Source organism: Gymnoscopelus braueri (genome assembly GCF_963280865.1).
Source record: "Gymnoscopelus braueri genome assembly, chromosome: 10".
Lineage (NCBI taxonomy): Eukaryota > Metazoa > Chordata > Actinopteri > Myctophiformes > Myctophidae > Gymnoscopelus > Gymnoscopelus braueri.
Window position 1 is genome coordinate 4,730,664 of NC_137611.1, and position 18,037 is coordinate 4,748,700.

Below are 18,037 nucleotides of genomic sequence, written 5' to 3' on the forward strand. Positions count from 1 at the left end.
GCGTCTTGAAGATCTGCTACTTGTGCCCTGTCACCTCTGGTCTTTAATGACTTAAATTAAAACCCTATGATACGTCTTTGACCGGGGTCCCACAGGGTTCTATACTTGGTCCCCTCCCTTTACCCTCTACACCAGGGTTCCCCAATTACTTTTACCCAAAGGGCCAAATTATGTCTCGGGTACCAAGCCGAGGGCCAGGGGCATTGTTCGCGCACGGGCGCCGAAATCGTGCACGCGCGCAAATGTTTTAGTTTTTTATTCGTTTTCTTTTTCTCTAATCGAGCTAATTAGACACTGTGTTATTTTCATTCTTAAATCCTGTGTTCAGGGTCAGACAAGGAAAAAAATACACTCTGGAAACAAAATTATTTTACTTAAAATATTTGGTTGTTACAGTCTGCTTGAAAAGTAATACAGATTAACAGCAGCCAGTTGTACATACTGAAAATCTAAATAAGTCCAGAATCAACAATTTACTTACAGATGTGTTTGTTAGTCTGCTTGAACAGTAATACAGGTATTATTTTTTTTCAAAAAATAAATAAATACTATGACAGGAGTCGTCGCGTATTGGGGAACCCTGCTGAACACCAAATCTCTTCATTGAAAATAGCCGATCTACAAGGTCACAGCGATGGGCTGTTTCCACAGAATGTTGGCCTGTTATTATATGACGTGCCCAGAAGAAGAAGAGTGACGCTATAGGGTGGTTCATATGGGTTTTAAATCATGAAACTCTCCACTCTATTTCTTCCTGGGCTTCCTCTTGGTCCTGGAGTCGATGATCAGCTGAGACTGACGCTTCAGCGCCTCGTGTGAGATGAAGTTGGTCTCGTCGTCATCGCTCTCGTCCTCTGAAAACCAAACAGGGAGGAGGAGGAGGAGGAGGAGGAGGAGGAGGAGGAGGAGGAGGAGTAGTAGGAGGGGGGGGGACACATCAGTGATATAGCCTGAGAGAGAGAGAAAGCTTCAGGCTTCGGATGCTGTCAATGCACTGAATGGGACATTATCACGTTTAATCAGACTATTGATTGGTCTAAGGCGGTGGCTTTTCAACCTTTTTCATGCCAAGGACCCCTAAATTGATATACATTTGGCCGCGGACCCCCATCGGAAAATGATGTGCCAGGGACCCCCAGAAGCAAAGATTTGAGTTAAAAAATGTTGCTTTAAAAAATAGATATGTTCAAAGATTTGCAGACATTTTCATGATTTTTCAAAAATAGCAGATCTACAAGCTCATAGCGCGGCACTCGGTGCCGCGCTATGAGCTTGTAGATCTGCTATTTTTGAATAGCCAAAGCTAAGTGGATAAACATGATTGTGACACTATGTTAACTCATTTTGCTGGGGACCCCCTGGTAACCCCTCAAGGACCACTGGTGGTCCCCGGCTGTGGGTTGATGAAAGTTGGGGCAAACGCTGCACCCCGAAACATGATTTACCATTCTGTGCCTATCGGTACATAACTCGTGGGCTCAAGCGAACTTGAGCCACGAGAGGCACCACAGAGTGAGCTAAAGCGAGTGAGTTGCCGTGCGGAACGTTGCGAGACGGCGCGCCTCCGTCGCGGTCCAAAACTATACTTTATACAAAACATTTACTGAGCCCCGTCGGTAGGTCAGTATCTCTTGATTAGACCAATCAATAGTCTGATTAAACGTGATCATGTCCCATTCAATGCATTGACAGCATCCGAAATGGGTGCGACTGACTGCGTGTGCTTTGCATTTGTCCCCTATAATATAAGCTATAATATAACCTCTGAGTCCCCAAACTCACCTCCATCCAAAGCATCCGGCCCCTGGTTGTCGGGTAGCTTGATGCGAGTGTTGTAATCGGGCAGCTTCCTCTCCATCCTGACATGGAACTGCACACACACACACACACACACACACACACACACACACACACACACACACACACACACACACACACACACACACACACACACACACACACACACACACACACACACACACACACACACACACACACACACACACACACACACACACACACACACACACACACACACACAAATTGAATGTGTAGCTCAGGTACCTCTAAAGCAGTGGTTTTCAAACTGTTTGTGCCAAAGGCCTTCACAACAAAGGGCAAGTCAGAATCTCAAGCTACACCTGTATTCATACACCGAAAATAGCCGATCTACAATGAGCTGTGAGCTTGTAGATCTGCTTTTTCAGTTTTGTTAAAAAATATAAATAATCAAATACAGTATAATGACATGGCCCAAAATAGGGACGCCTGGTTGAAACGGGTTCGAATATTTTTTTGTGGGCCATATAATTTGACTCTGTACTGAAAAACATGTGCACAAGCAGACAGACAGACAGACAGACAGACAGACAGACGGGTACAACGGGTACTCTTACAATGGGTACAACGGGTATTGCATAACCACTCCCTATTTGCATCGTTACCGACTTGCATCATTCCCGAGTAGGCCGGTGCCCAATAAAAAAAATTATGTTTTTGTATAGTTTTCTTGAAGGTATATTGCAATAATAATGTGTGGTTGTCATCAAAATCGCCCGGGCACACCTGGACTTGTCTCACGGCACACCAGTGTGTCTCGACTCTACAACCCGTTTGGGAAGTGTGCGCTGCATGTGTATACTTCAACTGGTGTCACAACAGAAGTGTATGCTGTATACTTCAACTGGTGTCACAACAGAAGTGTATGCTGTATATACTTCAACTGGTGTCACAACAGAGAAAATGGATGAAGCCAACTTGACAATGGAATGGTAATTATTTGACAAATACTAGAAATATGATGTCAAATTTGCCTCAGGTATTGTCCTCCCTGTGGGGAACCACATCGCATGGATTCATTAATTCACCACGAGGCATCGGGGACAGTAATGAAACTAAATGCCTGACAAGTGTAAGCCAGAAAGGACTAAGTCACGGTGATATGCTGAGTCATCCTAATCATTTTAGACATGCACTAGCTCAGCATCTGCTGAGTCATTAATAAACCCCCCCCCCCCCCCCAGCCCCCCCTCAAAACAAAAGAGAGAGAAAAAAATCTATTTTCTGCTTACAAAGTGTTCTGGAGAATGACAGACACAAGTGTGTTGTCAGCTTTAGCTATACAGTACAGTACAGTAGGTGTTATTGGTGGATGTGCAGAGCTGTTCTGAGGTCAGATTGTGTACTGTCAGATCGGGGGGTTTTGTCGGCGAGCGCCAGAAAAGGTCCCGACAGCATTCGGAGCAAATATCTTGCAGTGTGTAGTAGTAGCCCTAAGGGTGTCCACTTCCCAATACTAAGCTACTATGTGTTTGTAACACATCTGGGTTATTAGGCAAATCAGGAGAAAATCAACGTCGTTATTGACCTTTCTCACCTTTCTTTGTCCCAGTAACACGCTCTCGCGGGATCTAGCACCAGTAAACATAGGACGTTCAGACGGCACCCACTTAAGAGACCATTTGTGTACCATTTGCCCCCCTAGTGGCGAAGCGTCGATTGGGCTATCGTCCTAAATTAAAGCGTCTTTGGCCCTGTCGGTCTCACCCATAGAGGTATAATATAACTAGAGGGCGGATTGCCCCGCCCCCAGCTATCATTTCAATGAATGTGCTCAGTGGCGTTTTGAAGCACCCGGAAACCTGCCGGAAGTAGAATTATTGGTTCGATTTTGTATCCCCATAGAGTTATGAGCATGCGCACTAGTGTCCTTCTTGCGTTCTACGGCAGCCCGTGTGTCAAGGATTAAACGCGAGATATTTATTAAATACACTCGAGATGCATATTTATATGTAAATGCATATGTATGTATGTATAATATGTTTACATATTTATATGTATAAATATAAATATCTCTCAGTATGTTTTGCGCGTGCATGTATTTCTCCCCGCCTGCAGTTCCAGCTTTGGCCACTGGGGTGGCAGCTTCAATGTTTCTCAGCAACTCTGGGGGCTTGGTCTCACCTCCTCATCTTTCATGTCCTTCAGCACGTCGGCCAGGTTCCTGCCCTGCAGCGCCCCCTGTAGGCGCTGTAGCTTACGCTCACACCGGGCCAGCATCTGGACCATGCCCTGCTCTGAGTCCACAGAGGGCTGTGGTACCTCCTCCTCCTCCTCCTCCTCCTCCTCCTCCTCCTGGAGACCAAGACAACACAACACAGCTGGGTTGGTGGGTGAGCTGAGAGGACGCTTCAGGTACTACATGCAGTGATTCCCAACTGTTTACATTGAAGGACCCCCAGTTTGATACGCGAAGTGCGAAGACATTCATTTTTTGTACCAGTGTGATGTGTTGCAGTTTGTCGGCCAGGTGTTCCACGCCGGCGCCCACGGTGGCGAGGGTCTTCACCAGCACGTCCAGGCGCTCTTTGGCTCCGTCGCGCCTCCTCTCTGCCAGGCGCAGGTTGTACTCCACCTCCTCCAGAGCCTGTTGGTCTCTGTTAAACAGGAGAGAGACACATCAAACACCTGCTGGTGGATCAGATCTAAACGGTGGGGTTATAATGACACGGTTCTATCAGCCTCTGAGCGACGGCAGTGTGATGGCGTTGCCCAGAAATAGCAAAGCTCACAACGCGTCACATTGGCCTGTTCAGGCCAGCATTGCGGCCGCGGCCAGGCAAGCGGTATCTCAGCCTTGCTAGCCACTAGGCCTGACCTCGACTAAGTCGACTAGTCGACTGGTTAGTCGCGGGGGGTCCGAGTCGACTGTGTGTCTCTTAGTCGAATCTAGTCAAAAAAAAAAAAAAAGTTATTTTCTTTTTTTTTTAATGGCCAAAAATGTTTAAAATTGTTTTTTGGCCAAGTCTACACCTGCAACCACACGTAACTTCCACCTTTTTCTTCTTATTCCTCGTCTTTGTATTGGTATTGTTTGTGCAGGAGCGCCTCAGTGCGGCTGCAGAGTTAATGTGCAACCTCTTCCAGAGAGAGATAGAGACACTAGAAACTCTGCTGGACACAAAACAAACTGTGTAGACTTGGCCCTTTGAAATAAAATGTATTTTGGCCCTAAAAAAATAATAATAAAAAAAAAACGTTTTTTTCCCCGTTTTTTTATTAGTCGACTGCCAGCCGACTATTGGCAATTAGTCGCCAATTAGATTCGACTAAACAAATCCTTAGTCGGGGACAGGCCTACTAGCCACACACAAAGACTATAGAGTACTTTCTTCTTGGCCACCATAAGACTTATGAACACATTCTGAACACTACGTGGCCCAGACTATATGGCCATATGTCTGTGGCTAATGTATTGGACCTATGACAATACAGTTTGCACTTGCAGCTTTTTGCACTTTAGGTAGTTTTAGATCTTATATAATGATTTTATTAAGCAGCTTAGTTTTAACATATAACACTTTTGACACTGAGTCTTGACGTGGTATTCCTGAGACGGTAGCTGCTGTGTTGGTTTTTACCGCACAATGAATTTCACGTGCCTTTTACTTAATAAGAGAGCTTCTAAATCTCATGTACATAATGTTTGGATGGATATGCTACAGTATGTGTAAATGTGTAGATACGTGGTTGTCTCTTTTTTTTTATTCCTTCTTTTCTCCTTCTGGCTTCCCTTTTAACCCAGCTATAATCAGCAGACAGGTTTGATAAACAAGATGGCGCTGTGTCTGTGTCTGTGTCTGACCTGGAAAGTTTTGCCTCCCCGGAGTACTTCATGTCCTGGAACTGCTGGTCCAGGAGCTGCTTCTCCTCCTTCAGCTGCAGCAGAGCCTGTTCGTTGTCCACCTTCATCTTCTCCAGGTGCTGCTGGCTCTCCCCCTGGGACACGAAGCGCTCCACTATCTCCTGTAGAGACACACGCACACACACACACGCACGCACGCACGCACACACACGCACACACACGCATACACACACACACACAAAGGAATGGATATTTATATTTTGTTGCTGGTGGGCAGAAACATCTTATCTCCATATTTTTGTGGTTTTCTTTTTCGTAAATTAACGCCCTACTTGATCATACTACGGAGTCACACAAAAGCATAAAAAAGAAGCAGATCTGCAAGCTTGAAACGCAGCGCAAAGTGACGCGTTTTGAGCTTGTAGATCTGCTATTTTTTTATTCTGAAAGGTTTTGGACATATGAGGTTTCCACCTGATGGAGACGATTTATAAGGATATGTACGCTTGTGCACGCACACACACACAATATTCCATAAAAATAAACCACCCACTTGCAACCCACGTCTACGTAGTGGTAGAAAATAACTACCATAGGACTAACCTTGCGTCACCAGACTTTCCACCTCGGGGGAAAGTCTGGTACCACAGTACTGAACCTGAATCTTTAAATACTTTATACTTCTACTCCACTACATCTCAGAGGCAAATATTGCACACGTTACTCCACTACAATTATTTGACAGCTTCAGTTACAAGTTTGTTTTGCATAATTTAGATTAATACAAAACATACATTAACTGATAAATGACGATGTATAGACCAATTATTTGTTTACTAACATTGAGACTGGACGCACAGGTGATTGTTTCACGCAATCAATTCACAACCTGTTGTTTGTTGGCTAGTGAGGCGCGTCCTAGCGAGACCTGACAGAATGGGTCAGGGCCATGGGAAGACGTTATAGGTTACGGGTGCTGTATGTGCATGCGCGCGCGTGCATGCACAAATTTGCGGTTTCTGGGGTTATTTTGTTAATTTAATTCGGTTAATTCGGTTCCAGAACTTATTGCACTAAATCCCCCCCTTCCCACGGCTATGGAATGGGTTTCATTTGGAGCCTGTGTGACGTTTGCAGCCAGTGTGACATCCTCTGTTAAGGGGTCTATAGGTTGAGCTACACAGCAGCACAAATAAAGTAATTCAAATCATCTCCACCTCACCAACTGCAACAATAAAGTGGTGAATGTACTTAGTTACTTTACACATTACATTACATTACAGTCATTTAGCAGACGCTTTTATCCAAAGCGACTTACAATAAGTGCATTCAACATAGGTAGGGAACGAAAACTACTAATCACCAGAAGTCTTAAGTGCATTCTCTGCTAAAACAAGCAACTAAGAGTATACCTAGTGCTAAGGTAAAAGTGCAATATATCAGCTACCTACTTTCACAGATGAGACAAAATAGCAAAATCAAATGAGCATGAGCTAAAACAAGGTGTATCGAATAAACAAGATCCAATAAAACAATAAAACAAGAGTTAGTACAACTAGTTAACAACAAGTAGGCAAGGCGTAGAGGAAGGGTAGTGTTTCCTGAAGAGGAGGGTTTTCAGCCTGCACCTACACCACTGCAACTGAGTATATAGGATTTAACCCTTTAAGACCTGAGGTCGATTCTACAAAATATCTTCCAAATCCTAACAGTTTTTGGAAAAAAACGTACGTTACTATGTCAGTGGTTCTCAAACTTTTTCATCTCAAGGACCCCCAAAATGATATGTATTTGGCCACAGACCCCCATCTCAAAATGTTTTGTTGCAGGGACCCCCCGGAAGCAAAGAGTTGAGAAATGTTCGCTTTAAACAATATATATTCAAAGATTTGCACACATTTTCACGATTTCTCAAAAATAGCAGATCTACAAGCTCATGGCGCGGCACTCGGTGCCGCGCCATGAGCTTGTAGATCTTCTATTTTTGAATAGCCAAAGTGTAAAATAATGTTTTTTTTTAGCTCAAGTCAAAAAATGACACAGATGTGTTCCAGGTCTGAATGGATTTAAGTGTTTAAATAAAGAATGTGAGTTCTTCTTCCATAACTACGTCTACATTATCCCCATCACCCCGTCCGTCCGTCCGTCCGTCCGTCCCTGTACCTGCACGTCTGTGACCCCCGTGGCCTCCTTGATGCGTTGGAAGGCGTCTTCGAAGGTGGAGATGGTCTTCTCCTCCTCGTGGATCAGCCTGGTGGTGCTGCGCTGGGCCTCCTCGCTGCCCGGGTCGTCTCCCGGGATGATGGGCGCTCTCTGGGCCTGAGGGGGGGATAATGGGTTCTTAAAGGGATAGTTCACCCCCAAAATGACTTTTTTTCCTATGGATTAGTCACCCCATGGAGACTTGAATTCATGGATATTGTTTTGTTTTTTCTCTCATTCCTAAGACAATAATTTGATGACCAGCAGCGGTTCCGGTAGGAGACACAAAGAGTCTCCTTTGCGTCTCCTACCGGAACCGCTGCCTACCACCAAGTCCGCTGGTCATCAAAATATTGGCTTAGGAGTGAAACCCTCGGTGTTGGTTATCCATTTGTAACTCAGAGAGTGTACAAATGTCACCGAATGGACTCCTATACGGGTCCATTTGGTTGCATTAGTAAACTCTCAGGGATGAATGAACACTAAAGTACTGTGTGCAGAGTTATGTTTGACTCAGAGATATGAGTGAACTCTGGCGCTCCAACTAATGAGTCTGTACTGTCAATAACCGCCTACATAGCCCACTACATACTGTCAATAACCGCCTACATAGCCCACTACATACTGTCAATAACCGCCTACATAGCCCACTACATACTGTCAATAACCGCCTACATAGCCCACTACATACTGTCAATAACCGCCTACATAGCCCACTACATACTGTCAATAACCGCCTACATAGCCCACTACATACTGTCAATAACCGCCTACATAGCCCACTACATACTGTCAATAACCGCCTACATAGCCCACTACATACTGTCAATAACCGCCTACATAGCCCACTACATACTGTCAATAACCGCCTACATAGCCCACTACATACTGTCAATAACCGCCTACATAGCCCACTACATACTGTCAATAACCGCCTACATAGCCCACTACATACTGTCAATAACCGCCTACATAGCCCACTATACTGTCAATAACCGCCTACATAGCCCACTATACTGTCAATAACCGCCTACATAGCCCACTACATACTGTCAATAACCGCCTACATAGCCCACTATACTGTCAATAACCGCCTACATAGCCCACTACATACTGTCAATAACCGCCTACATAGCCCACTTTTAAGACCAATTTCAAATAACAATAGCTTAATAGGCAAAACCAGAACTGTGATTGTATTTAACCCATTGGGACCTGAAGCCGATTCTACGTGTCTCCTAAATCTCAAGTTTTCTGAAAAACGTATGTTTCTATATCAGTGGTGTTCAATCTTTTTCTTGTCAAGGACCCCCAAAATTATATGTATTTGGCCGAGGACCCCCATCAAAATATTTTGTTCCAGGGACCCCCCCAGAAGCAAATATTTGAGTTAAAAATGTTTGCTTTAAAAAAATATATATTCAAAGATTTGCACACATTTTCACGATTTTTCAAAAATAGCAGATCTACAAGCTCGTAGCGCGGCACTCGGTGCCGCGCTATGAGCTTGTATATCTGCTATTTTTGAATAGCCCAAAGTGTAAAATAATGCTTTTTAGCTCAAATCTAAAAATGACACAGTTCCAGGTCTTAATGGGTTAATCAGACGTGTTGTTCAAATCTGGCTTTGTTTTTTGTTTTGTCTACTTGTGTACTTGTTCATTTGTATTTCATATTGTTGTCATTTTGTAATGTTCCTGTTTTTGTTACCTGCCTATAGGGACTATGGATGTAAATTAGTATTCTTGCAGATAAAGTAAACGTGATGATAACACTAAACAGAAGTGTCTTCTTGAATAAGCAGACACACACTGGCTCTGGCTGTATAAATAAACTCACCCTCCTGTCTGCCTTCTCAGTCTGAGCCTTGCGCTCCTCCACCTGCTTCCTGTAGAGGGCCATGACACATTCTCTCTGCTTACGCTCCTTAGAGAGACTGTCCTCCAGCTGCTGTAACTCTGTCTGGATGGAGAGAGAGAGAGAGAGAGAGAGAGAGAGAGAGAGAGAGAGAGAGAGAGAGAGAGGATAGTGTAATTAGTGTTCGCAACAAAATGTTCTGAGTTAACTGGGAAGGCCTTTAAAAACTAAGCTATGATGACTGAAACTAAGACTAAATATATTGACAATTTCAACAAATAAAAACTAGACTAAAATGTTTGTGAGGGATCTAGTGGAGAAGAGATCCAGTAGAACTAAAAGACAAGTCATTTCTCAGTCTGAGTTGCGCTCGGGTGTTGCGCTCTGAAAATAGCTACAAGCTCACAATTGTTGTAAGCTTGTAGATCTGCTATTTTCAGCATGCAACCAAGTGTAAATAAAATCAGTTTAGTCGACTTTGCTTTTGCAAGTAACAGTAAGCCTACCTTGGTGTGCTGTCAGTTTCCTGTGTGTACTGGCCACCGTAGGGCCATACTTACACACTTGATGATTAATGTGGACATTTTGAACTTAGGCCAATACGAGTGATTCACTCTTCAGTAATGACATTTTAAATGTATTTGTGTTGTTCCTGCCGTGGAAATGTCATGTTCTATGTACGTTCAACTAAGTTAGACTTTAAACACTGAGCTTTGTTTTGTGTTGCCTTATTAGCGATGAGTATAAGGTAGCAAATAAAAGTGAGGATGTCGACCTGTGTGGAGGCTGTCATAACAACGATGATTGAGAGCGAGTACAAAATGGAAACAAGTCCATTTGGTGACATATTGTACACTGGCATTAACAGTGAGGATTTGACAGTGTGAGAGTCACCTTGGCGGCCTCTTTAGACAGCTGGGCGTCGTTGTTCATGACCTGTAGTTTGCTGAGCTCCTCTCTGTGGTTCAGGATGTCTTCCTCCAGACCGTCCAGCTGACCCTGGTACCCCAGACTCTCCTCCTGCATGGGGCCATATGGAATAAAAGCAAAAACAATACATCTGACTGAAAATGTAATAATAATGTTTACGGTGTTATCATTCTAAACCTACGTTTATGCTGTTCTACATACAGCCGACCGGTTGAAGAAATCACAGATTGAGGCTTTAAAGGGTTTATAAATGACAGACTTTGCATTTTACCTGCAGGTGGTTTTTGATGGTGAAATAGGCTGTCGCGATGCGTTCGGCCTCCTGGCATTTTAACTGTGACTTCTCCAAGTTGTTCTCCAGCACACGCAGTTTCTGGAGACAACACACACAACACACGCACATATGCACGTGCACGTGCACACACACGCACACGCACACGCACACGCACACGCACACGCACACACGCACACACACACACACACACACACACACACAAATGCACGAACATTTAAGTTTCATGCAAAGGGTGTCAAGAAATAATGTTTCATGTTGAGTTGAATAGGTCAGTGGTTTCAAAAATAGCAGATCTACAAGCTCATAGCGCGGCACTCTGTGCCGTGCTATGAGCTTGTATATCGGCTATTTTTTTATCGCCAAACTGCCAAAGTATAAAATATGGTTAAAAGTGGTTAAAATGATTGTGACTCTATACACATTTTGCTGTGGACCCGCTGGTACCCCCCCACCCAAGGACACCTGGGGGTCCCCGGATCCTACTTTGAGAACCAATGGAATAGGTTGCCAGTTGATTATTACCCTGGCGTCCTCCTGTCTGTTCCGTGCGCGGACGTCAGCAGACTTTTGCGTCTCCTTGGTGCTGCCCCCTGCCTGCGTCCTCCGGTGCTGCATCTTGAGCTCGTCCAGACGCGTGCGGAGCGTCTGCGTGGCGTGTCTCATGGCGTCCAGACGCTTCCTCTTGGTCAGAACCTCACGCTCCAGCGCCGTGGCGGCCATCTGACAGAACAGGAGGAGGAGGAGGAAGGAGGTGTGAGTGTGTGGCCGCAGTATGGAGGGGAAAGAGATATAAAGACAGACAAACAAACAAACAAACAAATGAAAGTGAGAGAGGTGGAGGGAGACGAGATGTCAACTTCTGTTGCAGAGTAGCCCTGCCTGATGCCCAGAAACCTAGATCTGCTATTTTGGGATAAATAGTGGAAAATGTGTGCAAATCTTTGAAAATATATATATATGTTTTAAAGCTAACATTTTTAACTCTGTGCTGTGCTTCTTTGGGTCCCTGGAACAACATATCTTGATATTTTTTTAATATTTTGGGGGTCCTTGATATAGAAACATACTGTTAGGATTTAGAAATCATTTTTAGATATGTATTTGGCCCGCGGACCCCCGTCTCAAAATGTTTTGTTCCGGGGGACCCCCCCCCCAGAAGCAAAGATTTGAGTTACAAATGTTCGCTTAAAAAAATATATATATATATATTCAAAGATTTGCACACATTTTCACGATTTTTCAAAAATAGCAGATCTACAAGCTCATAGCGCGGCACTCGGTGCCGCGCTATGAGCTTGTAGATCTGCTATTTTTTAATAGCCAAAGAAATCTATAAAATGACACAGATGCTTTCCCGGATTGAATGGTTTATTTACCTGTGCGCCAACTGGACACCCAATTGTACACTATTATTATGTATTAAATAGAATTGTTGAAAAATGTATGAACACTTCTCTCCAACACCAACAGCTTTAGGGTGTAAAACTCAGAAGGCATTTTGCCAAAACATGTCAGTGTGATCATAAACAACCTTTTTGCATGGAGAGAACCTTCACTCACTTGTTTTTAATCTGACTATGGTGGTGGCTTGGCACGTTTTATGGACACTCATATATATGTACACTCTTCAGCTGAGTAAACATTGTAAACAGGGATTTAAACAGAGGGGAACAAACAAACAAACAAACAACAACAGAAAAAACAAAAGCCATTCTTTGGCATTGTCTCATCCTAGCATCCTAAATGAAATAACATCAAGACGTAACTATTATTGTCATTATTCTAAAGGATGCCTCAAGGAATGCCACATCGCACTTGAACAATCTGAAACAGCCTATATATGATCATGGGATTGTTCTTGAATTAAAAATGCCATGCGTATGATTATTACCCTTGTGAATCTCTTCCTTAGAGGAGCATTTCACCCCTGGAAGAACTTACAGTCACTCAATGTTAATAATATTTGTAGTAGTACAGTAGAACAGTAGCAAAATTTGAAATTTGCGTCCTATGGCCAGAAAAATATAGAAGTCTGTGTGTTTGACTGGGGTTTGACTGGACTGCTGCATTACTACAATGACCATAATGCTTTGGGGCACTGCCCTTCCTTGTGGGGAGGGGAGGCTGCGTGGGGGTGTGGTCTACATTGCAGTCAGGAAATAAGGTGAGATAAAGAGACTATGAGTCAAATGACTCATAGTCTCTGAGGATATGGATACAAATCTAAAAATACAGATAAAACTCAAAAAACACACCAGGATCATGTTTATGGGTCCTAGACCTAGATACAAATAGGGGTTTGATGCAAAATCGGTGAAATGTCCCTTTAAGAAGCTGATGCACAGTAAAAAAAAATCCACTATTGACATAAATCAATGTGTAGCTGTGAGTGCTGAAGATGTGACAGACAGTGTATAAGTGATCAAGGTCATGTTGTCAGTACAGGGTCCTCCCTCTTACCTGCCCTGACATGTTGCGATAGGCAGCCTTCTCTGAACCGCGGCTCTGGAAGGCTTCTTTGATCACCTGCTCATCACCCTAAACGAGAGAGAAACAGAGAAACCCTTATGGCCGGGCCGTTCTAACTGCAACCGACACATGCACGCATGCACGCACGCACGCGCGCACGCACGCACGCAAGAATGACACACATACTGTATAGATAGATAGATAGAATGTATTTTATATTGTATTTCATATGACACACCTACTGTATAGATAGATAGATAGAATGCATTTATATTGTATTTCATTGCAATTATGTGTGTATTTTATGTATTGGTTGTATTTTTATTGTCTCCGCCAGGCCGAAAGGCATGGCGAGAGAGTATGTTTTACCCCCTGTCCGTCCGTCCGTCCGTGTGTCCGTCCGTCCGTGTGTCTGTGTGTCCATCTGTCTGCGAGCGGCTAATATCCGAAACCGTTGGCCCGGTCGCTGCGAAACTGTGCACACACACTCCCTGGATGCCAATTCAGAACCTCTGCCCCAAATCTTTTACATGGCCCTGTTATAGCGCCACCAGGAGGCCGATTTGTGCAAAATCATTTTTTTAATATTACTCCTACAGATTTTATCCAAACATCACGCAAATCATTACACAGTATCTCTATAGTCATGTGATCAACACGGATCTGTATGACTTTCCATATTCCATCCTGATTGGCTAAGGTTGGCTTCCAAAGTTTGCAGGATTGGTCCATTTTGAACTAAATGCCTCAAATCATGAACGCAGCTTGCGATTTCCGTGAAATTTCACGCGCACATTCCCACTAGGCCGAGGAAGAAATGCCACTTGAACATTTTCAAATCAGCCTCATGGTGGCGCTATAAAAGGCCAAATTGCGTTTTTAACTGTAACTGCACCGATCTGCGTGAAACTTTGCACGCATACTCCCTAGAGGCCAAGGAAAAAGATATGCCCTGCATTTTTCACATTAGCCTTTTATAGCGCCACCAGGAGGCCGACTTATGTAAAACACATATTTTGAGATTAAGCCTTCAGATTTCATCCAAATTTCACACCAATCGGTACACATGATCTCTATAGTCATGTGATCAAGATGGATCTGTTTGATTTTTCATATTCCATCCTGATTGGCTAACATTGACATCTAAGGTTTGCAGGAGTGGCCCGTTTTTAACGAAATGCTGCAAATCATGAACGCAGCGTCCGATTGCGGTGGAACTTTGCACGTACATTCGCACTACGTTGAAGAACAAACGCCACCCTTTTAACATTGCCTTATTATAGCGCCACCAGGAGGCCGATTTTTCTTTTTTATATTACTCCTACAATTTTTTTCCAAACATCATGCAAATCAGTACACATTATCTCTATAGTCAAGTGATCAAGATGGTTCCGTCCGATTTTTTATATTCCATCCTGATTGGCAAATTCTGAACATTGCTGGCCCACAATAACCTACCTGACCTGGCGGAGACCTGTGCTCCGAGGAGCACTTTTTCTAGTTGTTTGTATATTTGGATGCCAGTGTCAAAGGCAAATTTACTGACAGACAGCCAGACAGACAGATAGATAGATAGATAGATAGATAGATAGATAGATAGATAGATAGATAGATAGATAGATAGATAGATAGGATATACAGCTTTTCTAATTTGTAGCAATTATAGAAATATTAGACCGTAATTGTGAAATGTTCAATCATGTATACTTTACATTACTTACAAATCTTAAATTCTGGACCAAATAGCCAATTTTTACATGGAAGTGCCCACTCTTCCTGTTAGCAGTAAAACTCTACTTACAGCATGAGACTCTGCCAGCCTCCTGTACATCTTCTTGTTGTCCTGTATAAACTCTACTTACAGCATGAGACTCAGCCAGCCTCCTGTACATCTTCTTGTTGTCCTGTCTAAACTCTACTTACAGCATGAGACTGGGCCAGCCTCCTGTACATCTTCTTGTTGTCCTGTCTGAGCTGGAGGATGCTCTCTCTGTTGTTCTTGATGCTGGTCTGGGACGTCTCATAGTAAGCACTCCTTTCTCCCTCTGCATGCATGGTGGAGCATTATGTCACCGCATAAAGAGAAATAAGCAACCAGGTCTATGAAAACAAGCCCAAAAGAAGCCACTATAGGCCACATGAGCACTTAATCCTATGTAGATCGGTTATTTGAAATGTGATCACGACGCGTTGTGAGCTTGTAGATCTGCTATATATTTCTTTATCTTGAAAAACTATTGAAATATTTTGAATATTTGTTTAAACATTTTAAACGCAAATGATCTGGTATGGGGGCTCCCTGGCGTTAAATATTTTCAGATGGGGGGGGGGGGGGGGTCTGTGGAAATGCATAATTATTAATTTTCCGATCCTCGAGAACCACTGGGTTAACCAATAATTACTACATTTGGAAACAAGCCCAAAGAAGCAACTACACTTTAGAAACAAGACCAAAAAAATGCAACCTGCAACTACCAATATTTACAAGCAACTTTACTGAAAAACAAGCCTAAAGTCGCTTATAATAAGCAGACATGGCAACCCTGCAAATAACTTGCATGGCAATAATTCAGCTTCACACTTATAAGTGTATACCTGCCTAAATTCAACAATGAAAATATTCATGGCTTATAGATTTTTTTGGCATTATTAGGCTACAAGTTTACACAGTAGCCTGTGGTGTTGTGAGCTTAATATAGACTAAGATTAGATATTTTCGAATGTTTCTTTCTTTCAGATGTTTCTATGTGTTTGCTTCTGTTTGACTTTGTTTCACAACCATTAGTTAGTTGGAATGTGCGTCTTCTGTGCTACAGCGAATTTGGTGACCCATCGAAGACGGTCCGTGACTCCAGAGGACGCTCAGTAATAATAGTGTTTGAACTTTGAACGTATTTTATCAATAAGATACATCTTTCTATGATAGTCTTGATCCAAGCTATTGATAGGACGTCGTGGTAATGAAATCCTATCACATTCTCTACCTTCATCCCCACAGAAACAAACTCTCATTATTCATTATAATAAAATCTAAAATGTAACTACAGAGCAGTGGTGGAAAAAGTACTCAAATTCTTTACTTAAGTAAAAGTACCAATACTGCAATATAAAAATACTCTGTTACAAGTAAAAGTCCAGAATTAAAAATGTACTTGAGTAAAAGTACAAAAGTATTGGCATCAAAATGTACTTAAAGTACCAAAAGTAAAAGTACTAAATGTTTGAAAATAGCAGATCTACAAGCTCACAACGCGTCGCATCGCGACGCGTAGTGAGCTTGTAGATCGGCTATTTTCAAATAGCCTATGTATAAAATAGGTTTAAAGTGGTTAATGTATGTTTCATTATATCATAATTTATATCTGAAAAGTAACTAGTAACTAAAGTTTTCAAGTAAATGTAGTGGAGTAAAAGTACAATATTTGCCTCTGAGATGTAGTGGAGTAGAAGTAAAAGTATTGGAAATTGGAAATACTCAAGTAAAGTACAAATACCTCAAAATTGTACTTAAGTACAGTACTTAAGTAAATGTACTTAGTTACTTTACACCACTGCTACAGAGTGGAGACGGAGAGGCAGACACAGCGACTCTATAGTCACAGATTTCGGTAGCTCACCAATGTCGGTGCAACACATTTACTGTGGCATTCTAGAACAACTCACCCAGTAGTTGTATTTTCCGCTGCATCTCTGTTATCTCGTCATGCAGCGGCGGCTTGATGGCGTCGAAGCTGGACGTCATGTCGATGTCTGTCTGCTGTCACTGTGGTAGAAATTAAATCTAATATGTCTCTGTCTTTATTCACAGACACCACATTCACACACTAACGTCCGACGGAAGGCTTGTTGACTGCTGTTGCCTAGCAACCATCCACCAACTTAACCACTTAAGGCCCGTATGGTTGAGCCGGGGTCCCTCAGGGCTCTATGCTAGTGTATTTTCTGTTTTCTGTTTTTGTTGGGAACTTGAGGCCAAGTACAAACGCTTGGAAGATTAGTAGTCTATTTCAGCTATAGGAACATTGCTTTGATAAGCTAGTTCTAACAGAATGCAAAATGTATGCACTTTAATTGCTTGTTAACAACAGCAATAACATTAAAATAAAACGCATTATATTAAGGACATTTTTTTCAGCTTAAAGGTCTGCACGTATACTAAAGATGAAGACACAAAACAAACAAAACATCAACTTCCAAACATTCCTTCTGCAAAATAATTATTGAACTTGTGTATTGGTTTAGTTAGCCTATAATACAAATCAACCAACAATAATGCTCTCCTTTTGCAATTATGTGCACAGTGTAAATTTATATCCATTAGTAACTCGGACACTGTGCCCATGTTGCACTTTATACGCTCTCTGACTTAAATAAACACTGAGGATTTTAATGTGTATGTAGCCAGTCAGAGTTGAGCCTCAGGGGCCACTGTAGGACAGCTGCATTGGCACTTCCTCATTGCCAATCAGTGAGAGTATTTAAAGACCCTGCAGTCTATCTAACATAGTCTGCTTGGTGGTTGAAGGCTGCAGGTCTTGTGACCTGATACTTTCAACTCAAAGCTTGATAGTATGTTTGGCAACACAAAAAACAACAAGATTACAATATTGACATTCTTAATCCAAATGGTAACAACAAAA

The 18,037-nt window shown here is 42.7% G+C and overlaps 1 protein-coding gene across 1 annotated transcript; it reads right to left on the reverse strand.

The window, feature by feature from the left end:
- Positions 1–744: 744 nt before the first annotated feature.
- odad3 (outer dynein arm docking complex subunit 3) lies at positions 745–17,139 on the reverse strand (the record flags this gene model as incomplete). The annotated part of the gene is made up of 13 exons (XM_080438937.1): positions 745–854; positions 3,377–3,410; positions 3,964–4,119; positions 4,280–4,436; positions 5,645–5,805; positions 7,808–7,963; positions 9,686–9,808; positions 10,598–10,723; positions 10,905–11,006; positions 11,451–11,648; positions 13,389–13,466; positions 15,321–15,442; positions 17,061–17,139. 13 exons carry the CDS (start codon positions 17,137–17,139, stop codon positions 745–747), a joined length of 1,602 nt encoding a protein of 533 aa, XP_080295063.1.
- Between the last annotated feature and the right edge of the window lie 898 nt (positions 17,140–18,037).